The sequence below is a fragment of the Hyla sarda genome, chromosome 1, assembly GCF_029499605.1.
Source record: "Hyla sarda isolate aHylSar1 chromosome 1, aHylSar1.hap1, whole genome shotgun sequence".
Lineage (NCBI taxonomy): Eukaryota > Metazoa > Chordata > Amphibia > Anura > Hylidae > Hyla > Hyla sarda.
The window spans coordinates 494,381,023-494,401,570 of NC_079189.1; the positions used below are offsets into that span (position 1 = coordinate 494,381,023).

Sequence of the window (20,548 nt, forward strand, 5' to 3'; positions counted from 1 at the left end):
TGAAACACCTAAAGGGTTAACAAACTTTCTAAATGTCATTTTGAATACTTTGAGGGGTGTAGTTTCTATAATGGGGTAATTTATGGGGTATTTCTCACAGAAAGGCCCCTCAAATCCACTTTTACACTTAAAGGGGTACTCCGGTGCTTAGACATCTTATCCCCTATCCAAAGGAGATAAGGGGATAAGATGCCTGATCACGGGAGTCTCGCAGCTGGGGACGCCCGGGATCATGCACGCGGCACCCCGTTTGTAATCAGTGCCCGGAGCGTGTTCGCTCCGGGTCTGATTACGGTTGACCGCCGGGCAACGCTCCGCCCCTCAATGCAAGCCTATGGGAGGGGGCGTGATAGCTGTCACGCTACCTCCCGTAGGCTTGCATTGAGGGGCGGAGCGTGACGTCACACGGGGGCGGAGGTGTGACGTCACACGCCGCCAGCCCTGCGGTCGACCATAATCAGACCCGGAGAAAACACGCTCCGGGCACTGATTACAAACGGGGTGCTGCGTGCATGATCACGGGCGTCCCCAGCGTCGGGACTCCTGCGATCAGGCATCTTATCCCCTATCCGCCATCCTCGTGACGTCACGGCCTGCCCCCTCAATACAAGTCTATGGGAGGGGGCGTGGCGGCCATCACGAGGGGGGCAGAGCCGTGACGTCACGAAGCTCTGGCCCCTGTATCGCCGGTCATTATGCACAGAGCGAGCATGCTCTGTGCAGTAATGATAGCGGGGTGCAGCAGCGGGGATTCCGGGGGTCACCAGCAGCGGGACCCCAGCAATCTGACATCTTATCCCCTATACTTTGGATAGGGGATAAGATGTTTAGGGGAGGAGTACCCCTATAATTGGCGCACAATTCTGCAGGTAAACAGTAGTTTTATCTATAAAACCTCATGGACAATAAATTTGAAAGCAACACCAACCTCCGGTAAAACTAAACGTTGGTGTGGTTTTCCACCTACACTGTCACTGTATTTAAGCCACCCAGCACTAAAAAGTAATTGTTTTTGGAATAAAGCTGCTATGTGTTTGTAATTCGATACAACCATATAATTCTAAGTGTAAGTTTAAACAGCGCAAAATATACTGCAAAATACCCAACACTGGCATCTGATTTTTGCTTGAAATTTTCACATTTAGGACCGCTCTTTTGGACGTGTCCTGCATCTCCTAAGCTCACACCCGAGTGACACATTTGGGAATAAGTGGCATGTTCCATATTCCAGTGTATTTTCAATGCGTGCTCAAAAAGATATACGCCACAATTCACAGTGTTAACAGCATTTTATATTCCCAATGGGTGCGCACTGCACAAATCTGCATCAAAATATTCACAGAAAACATGTGAACATAGCCTTCGGGTACGTTCATACGAGCGGATCCCCAGCGCGTATTACGCTGCGGATCTGCCGCTGAAGGACTGCTGTATGTTTACAGGTGCCTGGGCCTAGCAAAGGGGGAGCGGCTGCGATGTGAGCGAGTACACCGTGCATGCGCAGCGACTCGCACATCGCTTCAGTGTGTCTGCTCTGTAGCGGCGTATTGCCGCTCCGAGCAGGCACCTGTAAAGGCAGCATACATCGGTCATTCAGCGGCGGATCCGCAGCGTAATACACGCTGGGGATCCGCTCGTGTGAACGTACCCTTATAGTATATTCACACGCTGCAGCTCTGCAGCTGAAATTTCTGTGACAGTCCAATTAATTCATCAGATCCGAATCCGAATGAATATATAGAGCATGTAAGTACTGTAGAACCCTACTGGTAGCAAGAAACACATTGAGTCATTGCTGGGCTTTATGCAGACGCTCGCACATGAAAGAAAAACTTTTCAGCTGCTGCATCATGACTGGATTCATCTTCTCCATTCTTAAAATTACTTCTAACTTCCTCGGCAAATCCAATGAAAATGCAAGAAATTGGAGCAAACTAGTGTGACAGTTAACCCCTGCAGGCCCTTGTAAACGCCAGTGCTGCAAAAACGCGAAAGAAAGCGGCAGAAGCTAAACGATGTTTTTAATTAAAAGGAAAGTATCTGCTGGGTTTTATAATTACGGGAACATGTGAAGGTTGGAGAGTTCTGGAGGAAAATAAAAGGCCTTAGGGACCAAGAAACCTAATTAAACATGGTAAAGGTATAAGGGAGATTGAAGCCTCATTAATAAGTTATGAAGGTATCTGATAAGAACTTGCCTTTGGGAGACCTAGATGCCGCCTCTTGCTAATTTATAGGCTCTTTATGATTACCTGAATGCAGGCCCCGAACATGAAAGTCTCGGCTTATTTTCCACCCCAATCTTCAAACAGGAGAACGAAAACAAGCTCATTTCCTGTGCAACCTAAGTTTCAATTTAATGCAACTTTTGAGCATATGTTGGAACTATATATATAATAAATCCTACATAGGCTGTCTACACAATACTCAAATAATGCTCCAATAACAAGCCTGTTATGTAGATGTATTTGGATGCAAATTTGACCTTATTTCTATAAAGAAGAAACTATTTTTAATACAAGGTTTCCTAACGGCACAGATTGAAGTAGCTTAGTTATAGCACGGCTGCAGAGGAAGCTAGAGCGCAATGTGAAGTGCCAATCAATGACTAGAAATGTATATACACCAAGTGCCACCTCAAAATTAACCCTAGGGGAGGGTAGTAATATAGAGCTAATTGTCACATCATGATGGATGAAGCCCCACACCAACACATTACATCCTGCAAGGTCGCATCTTTGTCCCATGCTGGGATCCCACTGCTTCTAAGCTTCAAAAAGCATATTCACAGTACACTTTAGCCCAGTGTTTCCCAATCAGTGTGCCTCCATCTGTTGCAAAACGGCAACTTCCAAAATGCCCAGACAGCCAAAGGCTAAAAAAAACATGCTGGAATTTGTCATCTTGCAACAGCTGGAGGCACACTGGTTGGGAAACACTGTTCTAGCCAGAGCATCACTACATTGACTAGATATATATACATATATATATATATATATATATATAAATATATATATTTCTGAGGTGCATACTTTTACTTACCTACACTAGCAAAACTTAAAAAAAAAAAAAAAAAAAAAAAGACGTAGGCTATCGCTGCCTGCCAACCATGACCTCTAATGTATGGTAAGGAGAATGTGATATTTATAGCTGCCCCCTCAGTTACAAAGTGCCATATGCAGCTGACCTTGTCAGAATAAGGAGAGCTGGGGTGCAGGGCGGGAGATTGCAGGTTTACCAGCGGTCAGATCCCCCGTGTTCAGCCAGGATCCTGTGAATATGGGACAAGTACTTATGTACTGGAGTTCCCCTTTAAGTCTGGATTCAGCTCTGCATTTTTGGCAGTAAAGGTAACGTGACTCCACAACACTTACTATTGTGTAAGCACTGCCCCTATAGAGAGCCGAATGTTGGTTTGTTTTTGTTCTCTTTATCTACTTTTATGACTTGTATTAAAATCTGAAGTAGATTTAGGTAAAACTAGCAACACAGAATATTCGGAAGGGTTCACAAACTTTTAAGCGCTACTGTATGTATACCAGCCCAAAATGAATGTGACAAGTGAATTTAGCTTACATTTTTGACAGTATAATAAATGAATTTCTATTTACAGTGTCAGGTTAGGTATCACCTGATTCATATTTAAAAAAAAAATGGGTATTGCTGTCCTCTAGTAAGGCCTGGGCTGTGATGTAGCTGTAAAATAATATATGTGGTGGAGTCCCTTATATGGAATAAGATATGATGGATGTCTATGAAGTTTTATCAGATAAATTTATTGAGATAACATATATATATATATATATATATATATATATATATATATATATATATATATATAAATCAATTGTGCAAGTTATTCCACTAAAAAAGATGAGAGGCCTGTAATTTTCATCATAGGTATACCTCAACTATGAGAGACATAATGAGAAAAAAAATCCATAAAATCACATTGTCCGATTTTTTAAGAATTTATTTGCTAATTATGGTACAAAATAAGTATTTTGTCACCTACAAACAAGCAAGATTTCTGGCTCTCACAGACCTGTAACTTCTTCTTTAAGAGTCTTCTGTGTCCTTCACTCGTTACCTGTATTAACGGCTCCTGTTTGAACTTGTTATCAGTATAAAAGATGCCTGTCCACGACCTCAAACAGTCACACTCCAAATTCCACAACTACCAAGACCAAAAAGCTGTCGAAGGACACCAGAAACAAAATTGCAGACCTGCACCCGGCTGGGATGACTGAATCTACAATAGGCAAGCAGCTTGGTATGAAGAAATCAACTGTGGGAGCAATTATTAGAAAATGGAAGACATACAAGACCACTGATAATCTCCCTTGATCTAGGGCTCCACGCAAGATCTCACACCATGGTGTCAAAATGATTACAAGAACGGTGAGCAGAACCACATGGGTGGAGCTAGTAAAAGACCTGCAGAGAGCCGGGAACAAAGTAACAAATGCTACCATCAGTAACACACTACGCCGTAAGCGACTAAAATCACGCAGTGCCAGACATGTCCCCCTGCTTAAGCCAGTTCATGTCCGGGCCCGACTGAAGTTTGCTAGAGAGCATTTGGATGATCCAGAAGAGTACTGGGAGAATGCCATATGGTCATATTAAACCAAAGTAGAACTTTTTGGTAAAAACTGAACTCGTTGTGTTTGGAAGAGAAAGAATGCTGAGTAACCTTTAAAGAACACCATACCTACTATGAAGCATGGGGGTGGAAACATCATGCTTTGGGGCTTTTTTTCTGCTAAGGGACCAGGACGACTGATCTGTGTAAAGGAAAAAATGAATGGGGCCATGTATCATGAGATTTTGAGTGAAAGCCTCCTTCCATCAGCAAGGGCATTTAAGATGAAACGTGGCTGGGTCTTTCAGCATGACAATGATCCCAAACACACCGCCCAGGCAACGAAGGAGTGGCTTAGTAAGAAGCATTTCAAGGTCCTGAAGTGGCATAGCCAGTCTCCAGATCTCAACCCCATAGAAAACCTTTGGAGGGAGTTGAAAGTCCATGTTGCCCAGCGACAGCCCCAAAACATCACTGCTCTAGAGAAGATCTGCATGGAGGAATGGGCCAAAATACCGGCAACAGTGTGTGTGTGAAAACCTTTTGAAGACTTACAAATGTTTGACCTCTGTCATTGCCAACAAAGGGTATATAAAAAAGTATTGAGATTAACTTTAGTTATTGACAAAATACTTATTATCCACCATAATTTGCAAATAAATTATTTAAAAATCAGACAATGAGAAAAAAAATCCATAAAATCCTATTATGTTTCTCATAGTTGAGGTATACCTATGATGAAAATTACAGGCCTCTCTTATCTTTTTAAGTGGGAGAAATTGCACAATTGGTGGCTGACTAAATACTTTTTTGCCCCACTGTGTATATATAATGAGATAATATTTATACAATTGTTGTGTAGCAGTGCAGTGTTTATCTAATACATCTAGATACAAATCTATCTGATAAAACTACATAGACACCCATCATATCTTATTCCATATAAAGGGACTCAACCACATATATTATTTTACATCTACATCACAGCCCAGGCCTTACTAGAGGACAGCAATACCCATTTTCTAAACATTTATTCAAGTTGTATAGTGTAGACAACTTTTATTTTTGCCAGTCCTTGTTTGGCCCAAACTGTCCAGTGAGTGTCCTATCTCTCCTGTATCTATAGACATCACCTGATTCATGTTCATGTGAAAGCTTCTTTCTCCAGCTCCAGCACATCTATTGTTCATATCTCAAAGACCATAGATAGTAAGGCAATGTTCCCAGTAGGTTTTTCACTTGTTTATTTCAAGACCTACAATGGCTGAAAAATGTCCATTTTATATCTCAAAAATACCACAGAAAACAACAACAAAAACATACCTTAGTTTTCAAACAGTTTAATTTTACCCCTGTAATGGCTACAGATGTATATTTCAGTGACAAGGTCTCCTTTTTGGGGATTACATGTCAAAATACGTCCATATGTTGGCCAGTGTTTCGGCACATGTTTTGGATGATATACAAAATGTCATTATTTGGGATATAGATGCTGGATTTTTTTTAAATATATTAGGAAAAATAGGGTCAAAAACTGCCGCTTTTTGAAGGTCAAAACAAGACTCAAAAAGTCATGTGTAAACATAGGCTCAATGTCTGAGACCAATACTTCATCATTAGGCAGTGCAGCATCCTATCTATTGCTTGTCATGATTTTAGAGAGTCCCTAAACAGAAATCTCAGTTCACAATATGGCCAGATTATTATAGCAACACTTTTTACCTGGACTTGTTGAGTCTTCCAAATTACACAACAAACTGTTCCTAAAAAGAAGGGTTCTATTGCTCGCCTGAATTCTGAAACTGGTGGGACACAATAACTGCAGAAAATACTGTGTTAAATCGGTTAATAAAATCAACAGGATCAACAGGACTTTCCAAAATATACTTTGTGACTGACTAATGCAAAACAAAGGGGTTCTCCACCATAAGGTGATTTTAGTACGTACCTGGCAGACAGTAATGGACATGCTAAGAAAGGATCTGCGCTTGTCTTGATGATAAATGGCTATGTTGTGAGATTACCATAACACTGTGGCTAGCTTTTTGTGAACTGGTATTTACTTTTTGAGTTTTCTTCTTTGCCTACAAATCCCATAATTCCATTTCCCTCTCTCCAACACATCTGCCACTCCACCCATTGAAACATAAATGAGCTGCATCCATTCAAAAGACCTGTGGTTTTAAATCAGGGTGCCTACATCTGTTGCATTAGTTGCAGATTGATCTCTCTCCCACCAAGCGATCCCTCCACCCATTGAAGCAGACAGCCTCCCTGTCATCAGCTGACTAGTGAGTCAGGTCTCGGCCGCATTGCAACCTGGGCAAAATGTGAGACAACAGTCATTTTGTATGCTGATAAAAATAAATATTGAGGTAAAAATCACAGAAGAATTGTGAGAAAACCATCACACACAGGTACAGGCACTATATTATGAACTACACTAACGTTACAGCCCCTGTAGCATAGTCAAATAAAAAAAAATCCTGGAATACCCCTTTAATTTCCCAGTAATGAAGATAAACCGTCAGCAATGAAAACACCAGAAGAGGTCAAATACTAAGAAAAATATTTATCTTCCATGGATAGTTTACAAACCTAGGAATACTTCAGAACCTCTTGACAAACACTGTTATAAGTATGTATTTATTTATGGACAGCTAAATCCTGTAAAATAAACTTCCATTGTTCTCATTACTGAAAACGGATTTTGCAATGTGTTGTCACCTGAGATATGAATAGTCCTCTTTGTATAAGGCATGAATCCATTTGATGCACTGCAGCCGGTATAAGCTGCAGGAGACAGAAAGGACACAAGCTAATGAACTGCCGCATTGTATCTGAAATATTAAAATACAATGAATTTAATCAGGAAGTGTTTTATGACGCTCCTCATGACTTTTATATAAGACACATGTCCTTTGGCAACCAAATCAAATTACTTTAATGCTCGCTGCCTATTATTTATTGTTTAAACTGCATATGTAGTTCAAGTAAGTCGACAGCATAATGCAGCATTGCTGTGTGATTTATCATACACATAGTGTAATACCAATACACTCATTATTATGTAAATACACTACAGCTAGGCCCCATGACCTGTCTGTGTTAGAGTGCAAATGGATATGGCAAAATGTCGTACGCCTTTTACAAGAGGGTTAACAATAAAAGTTTTAGCTTGCACTGAAGATATCAACTCACATAATAAATGTTTAAGATGTAAAGACAATTCCTTCTTATATTGACAGGATCAGACCCTGACTAATAGAGAGATGTCACCACAAGGGTAATCTCTTCAGGGAAATGCACACAATCTACATTGTCAGCAGCAAACTGTAACCCTCAAAGGGCACCTTAGTGTCCCACTGTTTTACATGTGCCCCCTCTGGTCATACAGTGCAATGCCACAGTTCGATCTACACAGTGAATGGGGCCAGTAGAAGAAGACACTGTTCACATGTAATTGCCATGCCAGGTTACTGCAACTCAACTACCATTAAAGGGGTACTCCGCTCCTAGACATCTTATTCCCTATACAAAGGATAGGGGATAAGATGCCTGATCGTGGGGGCCATGCCCCCTCCCATAGACTTACATTGAAGGGCCAGGGCGTGACATCACGAAGGGGGGGGGGGGGCAGAGCAGTGACGTGACGATTATCCGACACCTGTATCGCAGTCATCAGGCATGGAGCGAAGTTCAATCCGTGCACCAAATGACAGGGGGTGCTGCAGGAGAGAATGCGGGGGTTCCCAGCGGCGAGACCCCTGAGATCAGACATCTTATAAGATGTCTAGGGGCAGAGTACCCCTTTAAAGGACATCTGCAGCCTAAATACACATCCCCTATTCACAGGATAGGTGATAAGTGTTTGATCGCGGGGGGTCTGAACGCTGGGACCCCCCATGATTTACTGCACGGAGCCCCGGCCGACACGCCTCCTCAATGTAGTTCTATGGGAGAGGCGGGGATGCACGAATGCCTCCCACATAGAGCTGTATGGGGAGGGGGCGTAACGTCGACCTCAGTTGAGAATGGAGGAAAAAAAAAACATAAGCTCTTTGCACCCAGTTAAACACACCAGTAAGGCCCAAGACAGGCCGAAGTGTGTCAGCTCCTGTCTGGGAAGAACACATATCTGCTTTAAATATAAATCAAAAAAGAAGAAGTGATTCACTGGATATTCTGTTTAGTCTGTCACATCTTATTATATGATGTAGTCTAAGGGGGAGATTTATCAAAACCTGTCCAGAGGAAAAGCTGCTGAGTTGCCCATAGCAACCAATCAGATCACTTCTTTGATTTTTGAAAAGGCCTCTGAAAAATGAAAGAAGCTATCTGATTGGTTGCTATAGGCAACTGGGCAACTTTTCCTCTGGACAGGTTTTAATAAATCTCCCCCTAAGCTTGTACCATCAATTTTACACAAAAAAATTATGCATACAAGCCTACCCCTTACCACCAAAACCACACCTAATAAACAACATTAAAAACACTGCATAAGTCATGTTAGACTTTTGGTCCAAATTGCACCAGATTTTTGTTAGAGGCTGTTGCAATCTGAAAGCAATATTGTAGTCCCTTTTTGTATCTGATCTGACAATAGGAGAGCAGAGATACTGTGGCATGTTGGCAGAAGAGTTGCTAAGGCATCTGTCAAACAACCAGCAAGTTTCATGCATGTGTTCTTTTAATCGAATGAGTGCATGAATACCTGTATGGCAACAAATGGCTGCCTCGGTATCTGTACCTGACATGCAACATTATCTCTCCACTTCCAATATCAGGTGGACAAGACAGGGGCTGGAGAAACCATTTAAGACTATATCGGTACATTCACACTGGCAGGTTACCTGCGTGTTTCCCCCTGCTGGTTTGAGCCGCAGCAGATTTTCCATGGTGATAAATCTGCAGCAGACCCCTCTGAGGTCAATGTAATCTGTTGAGAATTTTCGGATGCAGAAATTTTGCTGCAGAACACCCGACACGGCTCAATCCTGCAGCTGGAAGCTTGCAGGTAATCCGTCTGAGTGAAATATCCTAGATCCCCTTCTACTAAGGAGTGGTTAATTGTAATTATACTCAGTGTTTATATATATTGTCTGTTATGTATATCTAGTGCCACTAGATGGCTCTGTAGCTGAGAGTTTCTACAGTTGTATAGCAATGTCAGTTATTTATCTTGTTTGTCTATTATGTAAAAATCTCTTTGGTTTCTTGTTCAGTCTTCATTTTGTTTTGACCAGTTGTTGCATTGTATTTATTATCAACAATAATTAAAGTACAAGACTTAAAGGGGTATTCCAAGCCAAAACTTTTCTTTATATATCAACTGGCTCCGGAAAGTTAAACAGATTTGTAAATTACTTCTATTAAAAAAATATTAATCCTTCCAATAGTTAGTAGCTTCTGAAGTTGAGTTGTTGTTTTCTGTCTAACTGCTCTCTGATGACTCACGTCCCGGGAGCTGTGCAGTTCCTATGGGGATATTCTCCCATCATGCACAGCTCCCGGGACATGACCTCATCATTGAGCAGTTAGACAGAAAACTTCAGAAGCTAATAACTATTGGAAGGATTAAGATTTTTTTAATAGAAGTAATTTACAAATCTGTTTAACTTTCCGGAGCCAGTTGATATATATAAAAAAAGGTTTTGCCTGGATAACCCCTTTAACACTGAGACTGGGGTTTACACACATTATATAGGAACTAACACAAAGAAAAACTAAAATGGAACAATTTGCACCTTTTTCTTATCAAAAATACTGACCAAAATACATGTGAACCTAGCCTTTGGGTACATTCCAACGTTGATAAACTTGTAGTGGGTTTTCCACTGTGGTTAATCCACTGAAAATGTTGTTACAATTAACTTAAATGGGTTAGCAGAAAATCGATTTTTAGATAGCTGGGGACCCATTGAAATGTATGGTAGTGAAAAAAGTTTCATGCAACTTTGCAGCTATATAAAATTTCTGACTGCGTGACCCCCCCCCCCCCCCCCAATCCCAAAGGCAAAAAGTATGTTATCTGTAATTTTATAGAAATCCATCACGATTTTATGTGACCATCCAATGCCAATGTAAAACAGAGCCTGTTTTCCTACACGACTTTTATTGCATACCCCAGTTAATTCTTGGAGACGGCAATTCATTAACTACCTGTTTCAGAATATCTCCTCTTTTTAGCCTTGTGGTTGATGTGTGTGTTGATGCAGAAAACCTTCCTCTCCAAGTCTAGCGAGCCTGTCCTCTATGATTAATTAGGGAGAAATACAGCACGTCATGCAGAATTATAAAATGTTGTTGACCTGTAATGTTTTATTGCTTTTCTTTACAGCCAATAGTCTCCTGAAAACTAATATGTGTATTGACTGTTAAATATTTTTACAGTGAAGGTTTAGCCTAGACACAAGAATACTTTGTTAGCGGATTAAGGTGTGCCGTCAGCAGGGGATCAGTAAACTGCAAATGTTGCTTGGGCACACAATACAAATGCTTAATAAATCCAACCTTAAATGTCTTATAAATACCTTAGACTTAGCACCGACGGCAATAATCTTTACATCAGCTAACCAGACTGTTACATGTGGCTTGATGCCATGACCTAGCATCTTCTGTCCAGACTTGTCAAATTATGACTCTGAATGGCAAATTGTCTATGTATGCAGAGATAGAAATAAGGATGAATTTATAGGTAGAGAGATTTGTTATTATGGAGTGTCAAACACTGAGAAATGTATAACGGTTTCTGCATCTGACCTTAGAACATAGGTATGACTAACTAACTGTACCTGTCATTTGCAAAAAACAAAAAAAAAATTATATAATGTAGTTAACATTATAAGTATATCTGTAATAAACATTGGGCAAAATATTTTTTGGGTGAAAAATGCTGTCTTGTCCCTGCAGCTAGCGGGGACCAGCAGGGCTCTATGCACTGAGGACCAGCAGGGCTCTGTACACGGAGGACCAGCAGGGCTCTGTACACTGAGGACAAGCAGGGCTCTGCACACTGAGGAGAAGCAGGGCTCTGTACACTGAGGACAAGCAGGGCTCTGTACACTGAGGACAAGCAGGGCTCTGTACACGGAGGACAAGCAGGGCTCTGTACACGGAGGACAAGCAGGGCTCTGCACACTGAGGCCAAGCAGAGCTCTGTACACTGAGGACAAGCAGGGCTCTATGCACTGAGGACAAGCAGGGCTCTGTACACGGAGGACAAGCAGGGCTCTGCACACTGAGGACAAGCAGGGCTCTGTACTCTGAGGACAAGCAGGGCTCTATGAACTGAGGACAAGCAGGGCTTTGCACACGGAAGACAAGCAGGGCTCTGCACACGGAGGACAAGCAGGGCTCTGCACACGGAGAACAAGCAGGGCTCTGTACACTGAGGACAAGCAGGGCTCTATGCACTGAGGACAAGCAGGGCTCTGTACACGGTGGACAAGCAGGGCTCTGTGCACGGAGGACAAGCAGGGCTCTGTGCTGAGGCATTCTGACACACTTCAGGCTCTCAGTGACCTGCTTGAGGAGCCTACAGTTTGTGGATTTTGTACAGGTAATGTATTATTACATGTCAGCCCTTCAAACAAATGCCTGACCATGTAACACTCAGAGCAAGAGCTATACAGTTTTGTTAAGGCTATGTAAACCACTGTGGGATATGTTGGCACTATTAATAAAAGGATTATTATTACAGGAATTAACCTTTGTAGTAGACTGTGGTGTTTGGAGGAGGATTACCCTTTCATGTTTTGCATTCAGGAAAGAAATTACCCCCATTTTGGGGGATCAACACTTTTTTTTTTTTTTACATTATTGTGCCCTAGGTATAATCCTTTTTACAGGTCTTTAAAAAAAAGAAGAAAAATGTATGTACAAAATGCCAACAATCTGAAATTCACCTTTAAAAATGCCATTAAGAATTATTGACACTTGATATTTACAAACATTTTAAAATGTTGCAAATAAATGTATGTATAGGACTTACAGATTTAATGTTTGCCGAGTAGAGATGTGAATATGTTCACATTGCTGCTTACTAAAAAGAGATGAGGGCTGTGTGTGACCAGATCAGCATGCGGCTCCAGCGTTGTCACTCACATAACGGATCTCACCTCTGACAGCTGTCATGGATGGTCAGCAGTATTTAGCAAATATATAAAGGTTTTCCAATAAAGTCAAACAAATGCACTTCATCTCCCTCCAATTAAACAGAACTTTACATATCCAAAGAGAAACATTTACAGCAAAAATACCAGCTAACAGAAGGCACGAAGGAACAGCCAGAAGTCCTGATAATTTATTAAAATCTCCTACATTGGACTATACTGCACGCTCCCAGAGGTACAGACTATGATCTGTTTCCTTGTGTACCTCAGGTTGACGTCGCTGCACATATGCTCATGAATTCTTGCTCGGAGCTGAGTCCCAGGCAATGAATGTATCTGGCATTGCTACATACACACATAGTCCATTACACAGCCTGCAGGTGTGAGCCACCATCATGGAGGCCCCCTGTATGGATGGATATTGATCCAGCATTCCAGCTTAAATATTCTCTTTATTATAAAACAGAGACATTAAAGAGTTACTATGACCATCTGTGGAATGACAGGTCATATAAAGCAAAATGAATGAACTGAATAGAAGCCAGGGCAGGCTTCCACCTACTCTTTTGACAACTGGACATAGACTGTTAACATTTTTTACTTTTGTGTGGCACAATTATGCCTAGAGAAACAGATTTTAGCATAAAAGTGACCTTTTTCAAACTATTGGGTATGATATTAAATGAATTTGTATTCTATATTCAAATGACCAACCTAATTCTGCAAGTTGAGTCTTTGTTCCCAGGAGTTCAGCAATCTCTATTCCTACTATAGATGTTTACCACTACGAAATGTTGTACAGGTAAAGAAGCACTCCAGGCTCTTTTTTTGCCTATATTCATAGATGAGTATAACTGCCTCCATGTGTATCATTTAGTATCGGGGTCATGTGACAAGCATTCAGACCACCAGGAAATAACATAGCTTTATGTATCTTAGAAAGTACTTAGTCTGGGGTCAGGGGTCACTGGGTCAGCTGACTTACTGTGTACTATAGAATGACATCATCACCTATTAGATGTCTTATGACAGCACTAACACCCCTCCCAGCTCTGTGTGCTGCTGCTATCTGTGATATATGGTAGTTATACCTCTCCCCTTAAGCTGTGTTCACACACTGCACTTTTGCAGTGTTTTCAGATTTTTGGCTGTGATTTCCCAAAGCCATAGTAAATGTTGTGTTTGTCGTATCCCAGTACTGCATTCTATATGGTACTTGCTTATTTATGGGTCCCCATAGCCAGAGTCCCTAGGACTTGGGGATCCCTCTAAGCCAGTCTACCCCTAGTCGCCTCTATTCTAGTGTATAAATCTCTAATTTATGCATAGGTTAATGTAAATAGGATAGTATATGTAAATAAATGGTTAACTACTTGTTCCCGTGGCGTCGCAGGGCCTTCGGGTCATGTGATGCGTTCCAGGCCTCACTTTGGTATTTCTAGCCTTGTTTTGGTTTTATTTTGTGTATAGGACCTGTTTAGGAAGTCAGATGATCACCCAGAAGCCTGTGTGACGGTGAGCGACAGCTGACCTTGGACCTATCAAATTAGGCTCCGCCCTCTGTCCATATAAGGGACGCGGCAGCCATTTTAGTTCTCTTTGTTCCTGGGTTGTCAAGTGAGCAACATCTCTCTATAGAACCTGCGCTGCTAAAAACCGTGAGTTAGGCCCAAGCCTTACAGCAACGGCCGATCCTTAGCAAATATAGAGTGTATCAATCCCCAAACACTCTGCGGGACCACCGGACCGAATCTACCCCAAAATCCGGACGAATCCACGCACCAATTACCTTGATTCTATTAACCTGCAAAAGACGCAAGGTCCGCAGCAACTGTCAGTCATTGAAGTCTATAGAAGTGTATTGCAGAGACTGTAACTGTATTCTGAATGTACAGCAAGTTCAAGAGTAAAGTTTAACTTCAGTGTGGACCTTCAGTCATTACCTGCATACGCCTGTCGTTTCTGGGAAGGGCGGCGATAGACCGAAGCTACCCCTCAGTAATACCAGCCCTCACCCTGGCGTCACGAGTGACAGGGTTAATATTAACCCCTCATATACCGATACCATACCACCACCATACACCCCCCCCCCCCAAGGGCTACCACATGTTATTTTACCAAATTAAGGTGTGTTGATGTGAACTGACGCCAACCCAGTTTCAGCAGTTTAGGCTGCCGGCTTCTAGCCAAGTGATCTTAGTAGGAGGAATCAGTGATGAAGACTTACCCTCCTATCTCTGCAAATCCAGAGCATTTATGGGAAATGTAGGCAGTAGAAGAAAATCATTTCAGTGTGGAAAAACAAACCTGTAAAAATGGGAAACCTGGAAAATCCATGGATGTCACATCAGCTAAAACAGGTGGGCACAAGGACACAAGAACCTTTAATATATTAATAAAATAATTATTATTACAGGCATTCCCCTTTGTAGTAGGCTGGGGTCCTTGGAGGAGGATTATCCACTCATGTTTTGCAAACCAATAACCCCCATTTTGGGGGATCAACACTGTTTTAGTTTTTTGTGTTTTTTAAACATTATTGTGCCCTAGGTGTGACCTACTTTATTCATTATCAAATATAAATTGCCCTGGAACCAAGGGCACTATATAAATAAACAATAATAACAATAATATTAATTTCCTATGAATTGACATGCACATTATAGATTTTTTGTGGTGTGGATTTCACATCCATGGAGTGGATTTCCATAGAGATCAAGGGGATGTGTTTTTTTCTCTAATAAATTGAAACCTAAAAATGCAGTTTCTGCCAAAATTACAGTTTTTACATAGATCCTGCTAAATCTATAAGGCATGTGGGTCAAAACTTGACTTTAACAATGCTTTGCAAGTTTCTAACACTGTGTTTGTGTACAGGCAGGTAGGGTTGCATGCTCAGCCCTTCCATATTATACAGAAAGGAACATTTGCTGATAGAATCTAGCAGATGGACTATTTTAATATGGTTTCTCGTTTTAGTAAACAATTATCAATTAGGGTGAAATTCTAATTATAGCGACTCACAAAACAAGACAAGATTGTTACTATAAAAAAGCAACAGATAGAGTGAACAGCTTATGACACTACAGGAGGGATGTGTTCAATTAATACGCCAGTTCTTTTTGCACTAATTTTCACTGATTATTTGTAACTTATCTATTATTTATAATTTAGACACATCCACTTATTGGTCAATCTGTAATGAACATCTGCTTACTAATATGTTCATGCAAAACTTCACATCATTTTCATCACAATGTACTAGAGCAGTGATTCCTAACCAGGGAGCCTCCAGCAGTTGCAAAGCAACAACTCCCAAGGATAGGAGATAAGATGTCTGATTGCGGGGGTCCCGCTGCTGGAGACCCCCGCGATCTCTCCTGCAGCCCCCCGATTCATCAGCTCTCCGTAACCAGGTTTGCGCCATAGCTGATGACTCACGATACAGGGACCAGCAATTTGTGACGTCATAAACCGTCGGCCCCTGTCATCAGCCACGGAGCAAACTTCGCTCCAGAGAGCTGATGCCCAAAGGCGGGAACTCTGCAATCAGACATCTTATCCCCTATCCTTGGATAGGGGATAAGATGTCTAGGGGCGGAGTACCCCTTTAAGAAATGAAAGCTGAGATCTGTTTTGTTGCTATGGCTGGCTACCGACCTACCTATCTACATAGCTAACTACCTATACATTTATTTATCTATCTACCTATGTGCCTAGCTACTTGGCTACCAACCTCCTTTCCTATCTACATAGCTATTTACTAAGCTACCTGGTTACCAATTTATATAACTACCTACCTAGCTACCAATCCACCTATATCGCTGTTACCTACCTAGCTACTTTTCTGCTTTTTTTTTTTTTTTTTAACTATCTACATACATACCTGGCTACCTACCTACATAGCTACCTACTTATCTACCTAGCTACTTGGCTACCAACCTAGCACTATACCTACTTACATACAAAGCTAGCTACCTACCTGTCTACTTACGTTCATACCTACCTGGCTACTTACCTAGCTACCTACCTGGCTACCAACATATTTACCTACTTGTTGGGGATCGATCTACCTATCTAAGGATGTATTTACCTACCTAATGGAGGGATGGGGGGGGATATAACTACTATTCTAACCATGTTAACTGTGCACGACACCAATGAGGGAATTATTACAGTTTTGGGGCCAAATTGAGAAGAAAAGAAAAGAGGATGACCCTGATTAGAAAAAAAGACATCAAATTTGAGTCACTTAAAGAAGTAGACCAGTATCAAGGGCAGTGTACAGGAGATGGCGGGGGGTCCCAGCGGTCGGACCCCGGCTGATCAGACAAATATCTCCTAGTCGATAACTTTTGATACTATTTAACTGTATGGTAAGGGGGGATAGGACATTGACACATGTGTAGGGGAAGGAAAGGTGTGGATACAGCACCTTGCCAGAGGTGCAAGGGGCACTTGATATGCTTCTGCCCCTGTATACCATATGTTCTGGCACTGTCCCACGATCTGCCGGGTGCCGATGCCAATTATGCAATGGAGTCTGAATATTATTGTGATCAGAACATTTTCATGCTAACTCCTCTTCACATCTTTCAGCACAATAAAATGTTATCCATAGAAATACTAACACAACATAAAGCCAATCCTTGCATTATCAATACCCCTATTATGCACATTATTATACACATTTTTTCTTTTGTCGTAGGGGTCCTGAAATAATTCATGAAATAGAACTGTCGGGCCAATAAAACATAAAATGAGTGTTGGTAAGAAAATCAATAAAAATGGTTTGATACATCTCACACTGTCACATTAACGCTTCCAATAAAAGTGAAGTGACATGTTTGGATAGAAGGGAAGAAATAAATCCTCTGAATGGATGACATCTGATCTTTGTCCTTCCTATAGAACATCACACGGATGTAATAGATGGAGTTCTCGGGCAGGTAGCCCACTGGTTAGAACATGCTGTAGATACAGCCGGATTATAACAATTCTCATTTATCATCCAGCTCAGAAAACACTGTCACATTCCTTGGCTAAATATTAATAAAGCAGGTAAGTTTTAAATGGGGCAGTAAATAGAGCTGGGCGGTATGACCAAATATGTGTATCACGGTATTTTTGTAACTTATGGCGGTTCCACTGTATTTCTTTCACCCCCACCCCAAATCATGTGACCCGCGAGCGTTCTTCTGCTACCCCCCCAAATCATGTCACCCGCCATCGCTGTTCTACTCCCCCCACCAAATCATGTGACCCGCCAGCACTGTTCTTCTCCCCCCCCCCCAATTAATTATCAGCCCAGCTGGGTACTACTTACATATGTCACCCGCAAGCACTGCTCTCCTCCTCTTTGTTGGGAGCCGCTGGTGCTGGAACTCACTGTACGCCAGTGGTCTCCAACCTGCGGACCTCCAGCTGTTGCAAAACTACAACATGCATGCTGGGAGTTGTAGTTTTGCAACAGCTGGAGGTCCGCAGGTTGGAGACCACTGGTGTAAGCTGTATCCTTATGCCCGGGCTGCAAACGATAAAGAAAATAAACTTTAACTCACCTACATCAGCCTTATGCTGAGGACTGGAAAGTCGGACAGCCGTTAGCCTATCACCGGCCGCAGCGATCTCCCGCCCCGGCCAGTGATAGGCTGAGCCCAATGTCATGTAAGGAGCTCTGGCTCTGGCTGGCGGCTGTCCAACTTTCCAGTCCCCAGCGTAAGGCTGACGTAGGTAAGTTAAAGTACAGCGTACAGCAGTGGTCTCAAACCTGTGGACCTCCAGCTGTTGCAAAACTATAACTCCCAGCATGCCCGGACAGCCATCGGCTGTCCGGGCATGCTGGGAGTTGTAGTTTTGCAACAGCTGGAGGTCTGCAGGTTGGAGACCACTGGCGTACAGTGAGTTCCAGCGCCGGCGGCTCCCAACAAAGAGGAGGAGGGCAGTGCTTGCGGGTGACATATATGAGTAGTACCCCGCTGGGCTGATAATTAATTGGGGGGAGCAGAACAGTGCTGGGGGGGGGTAACATGATTTGTTGGGGGGGAGCAGAACAGGGCTGGCGGTCACATGATTTGGTGGGGGGAGTAGAACAGCGCTGGCGGGTCACATGATTTGGTGGAGGGAGTATAACAGCACTGGCGGGTCACATATGATTAGTTCCCTGATGTGGGGACAGCGCTGCGCTGGGCTAATAATTCATTCCCAAGGGGGAGGGGCCAAACCGGTATTGCGGTATGGGAAAAATTCATATCGTGAAGCCCAAAAATTTCGGTATTCGGTATGAACCGGTATACCGCCCAGCCCTAGCGGTAAATGTAGGCAGGTACCTACCAGGTTCACAATGTATGCAATGCCTACCGTGACATCCATACCAATCAAGACCCGGAGGGAAATTCAGTCTACTACTCCAGCATGTGTATTAGAAAAAAATGTATCCTTAGGCTGGGTTCACACTACGATTTGTAACTACGGTTCCCGTATACGGCTGGGAAGATGGGGGGGGGGGGGGGGCCTAATCGCAGCGCCCGCACTCAGCCGTATTCGGGAACGGTATTTAATGCATGTCTATGAGCCGACCGGAGTGAACCGCAGCCTCCGGTCAGCTGCTTTTTCAGCCGTATGCGGTTTCTCGACCGTAGGCAAAAACACGGTCGACCACGTTTTTGCCTGCGGTTGGGAAACCGCATACGGCCGAAAAAGCAGCTGACCGGAGGCTGCGGTTCACTCCGGTCGGCTCATAGACATACATTAACTACGGTTCCCGAATACGGCCGCAATTAAATGTAATGCTGGAATAGATGGAATACAATCTACATTTCAGGAAGTTAGTGTAACTGCAACATATATTAAAGACATGTCTGGCATGTCTGCTTGGACATAAACTATTATTTAAGCAGGGAAACAAATCTATTAGAACCCTTTTCAAAAAAGAGAAAATGATGAAAACTACAAACGGTGGTAAGTTCTTTATTATTAACTTAAAGACAGCACAAGACTTCTGGGAGTGATGGGATTCAGCGGCGCTGGTCAGATGAGGACACGTCAGGTAGGTAAAGGAATACTTTTTATTTGGACAATGCAACGTGTTTCACCGCAGGTGCGGCTTCATCAGGCATTTTTTTATTATTAACTTGGCAGGTTTATCAATACTTATCAATATTTATTGATAATTGCAGTGATCACTAGAGGCAAAATTCAGTATCCATAAATATATTTTCTGCCAAGGCTGGGTTCACATTTGCGTCAGAGCTCCACTCTGCGGGCTTCGTCTCAGATTATATTTACTTGCCAGGATCTGATACTACAAGAATTAATTTTTTTGTCTGGTAAAATCCTGCTAAATAAAGGGACACCAGATGGAAACTTGAGGGACCCCATTGAAGCCAATGGGATCTTTCGGGGTCAGCCAGTGTCCGTTGTGTAATGGACAATCCGGCTCTGTTTTCTGGCTCAGAACACAGTCTGTGACAAAGGCCCCGAAAGGAGCCCTGATGCAAATGTGAACCTAGGCATAGTGATTTATTTAATCCTTTTGAGATATGTTCACATGTACAAAATCCACAGCGGATTTCATGCTGCAGATTTAATCAATATAAATTAATAGCTTGAATTACATGCACTCCAGTTCAGTCAGGCCCTTACCCCAATAATAATTTTTAAATCTGAAAATTGGGAAAAGGAGATGTGGTTATTTAAAATATTAATTTGTGGCAGAATGGGTTGTGATCAGAAACCTGATAAGGCAGCCGAATGCCAGATAAAAATCTAAATGTGGAGCTGATTATTGCATGAAGCCTCTAGGGAGATAAATGGCTAGCATGAAACAGATAGTGAACTTTGGTTTCTA

The 20,548-nt window shown here is 42.3% G+C and overlaps 1 protein-coding gene across 6 annotated transcripts in view; it reads right to left on the minus strand.

Moving 5' to 3' along the window:
- COMMD10 (COMM domain containing 10) overlaps nt 1-20,548 on the minus strand; it is a 458,728-nt gene that overhangs the window by 240,098 nt on the left and 198,082 nt on the right. The window contains exon 7 of one of the 6 annotated variants that reach the window (XR_008847444.1): nt 11,144-11,244. The exons of 4 other annotated variants lie outside the window; for them this stretch is intronic. Coding sequence is in view for 1 of the 2 variants with exons in the window: in XM_056537409.1 (XP_056393384.1) it covers nt 11,221-11,244 (24 nt within the window). In the remaining variant the exon portion in view is untranslated. Of the gene's footprint in view, nt 1-11,143; nt 11,245-20,548 lie in introns of those variants that run through there. One more of the 6 variants, XM_056537409.1, reaches the window with a different exon arrangement.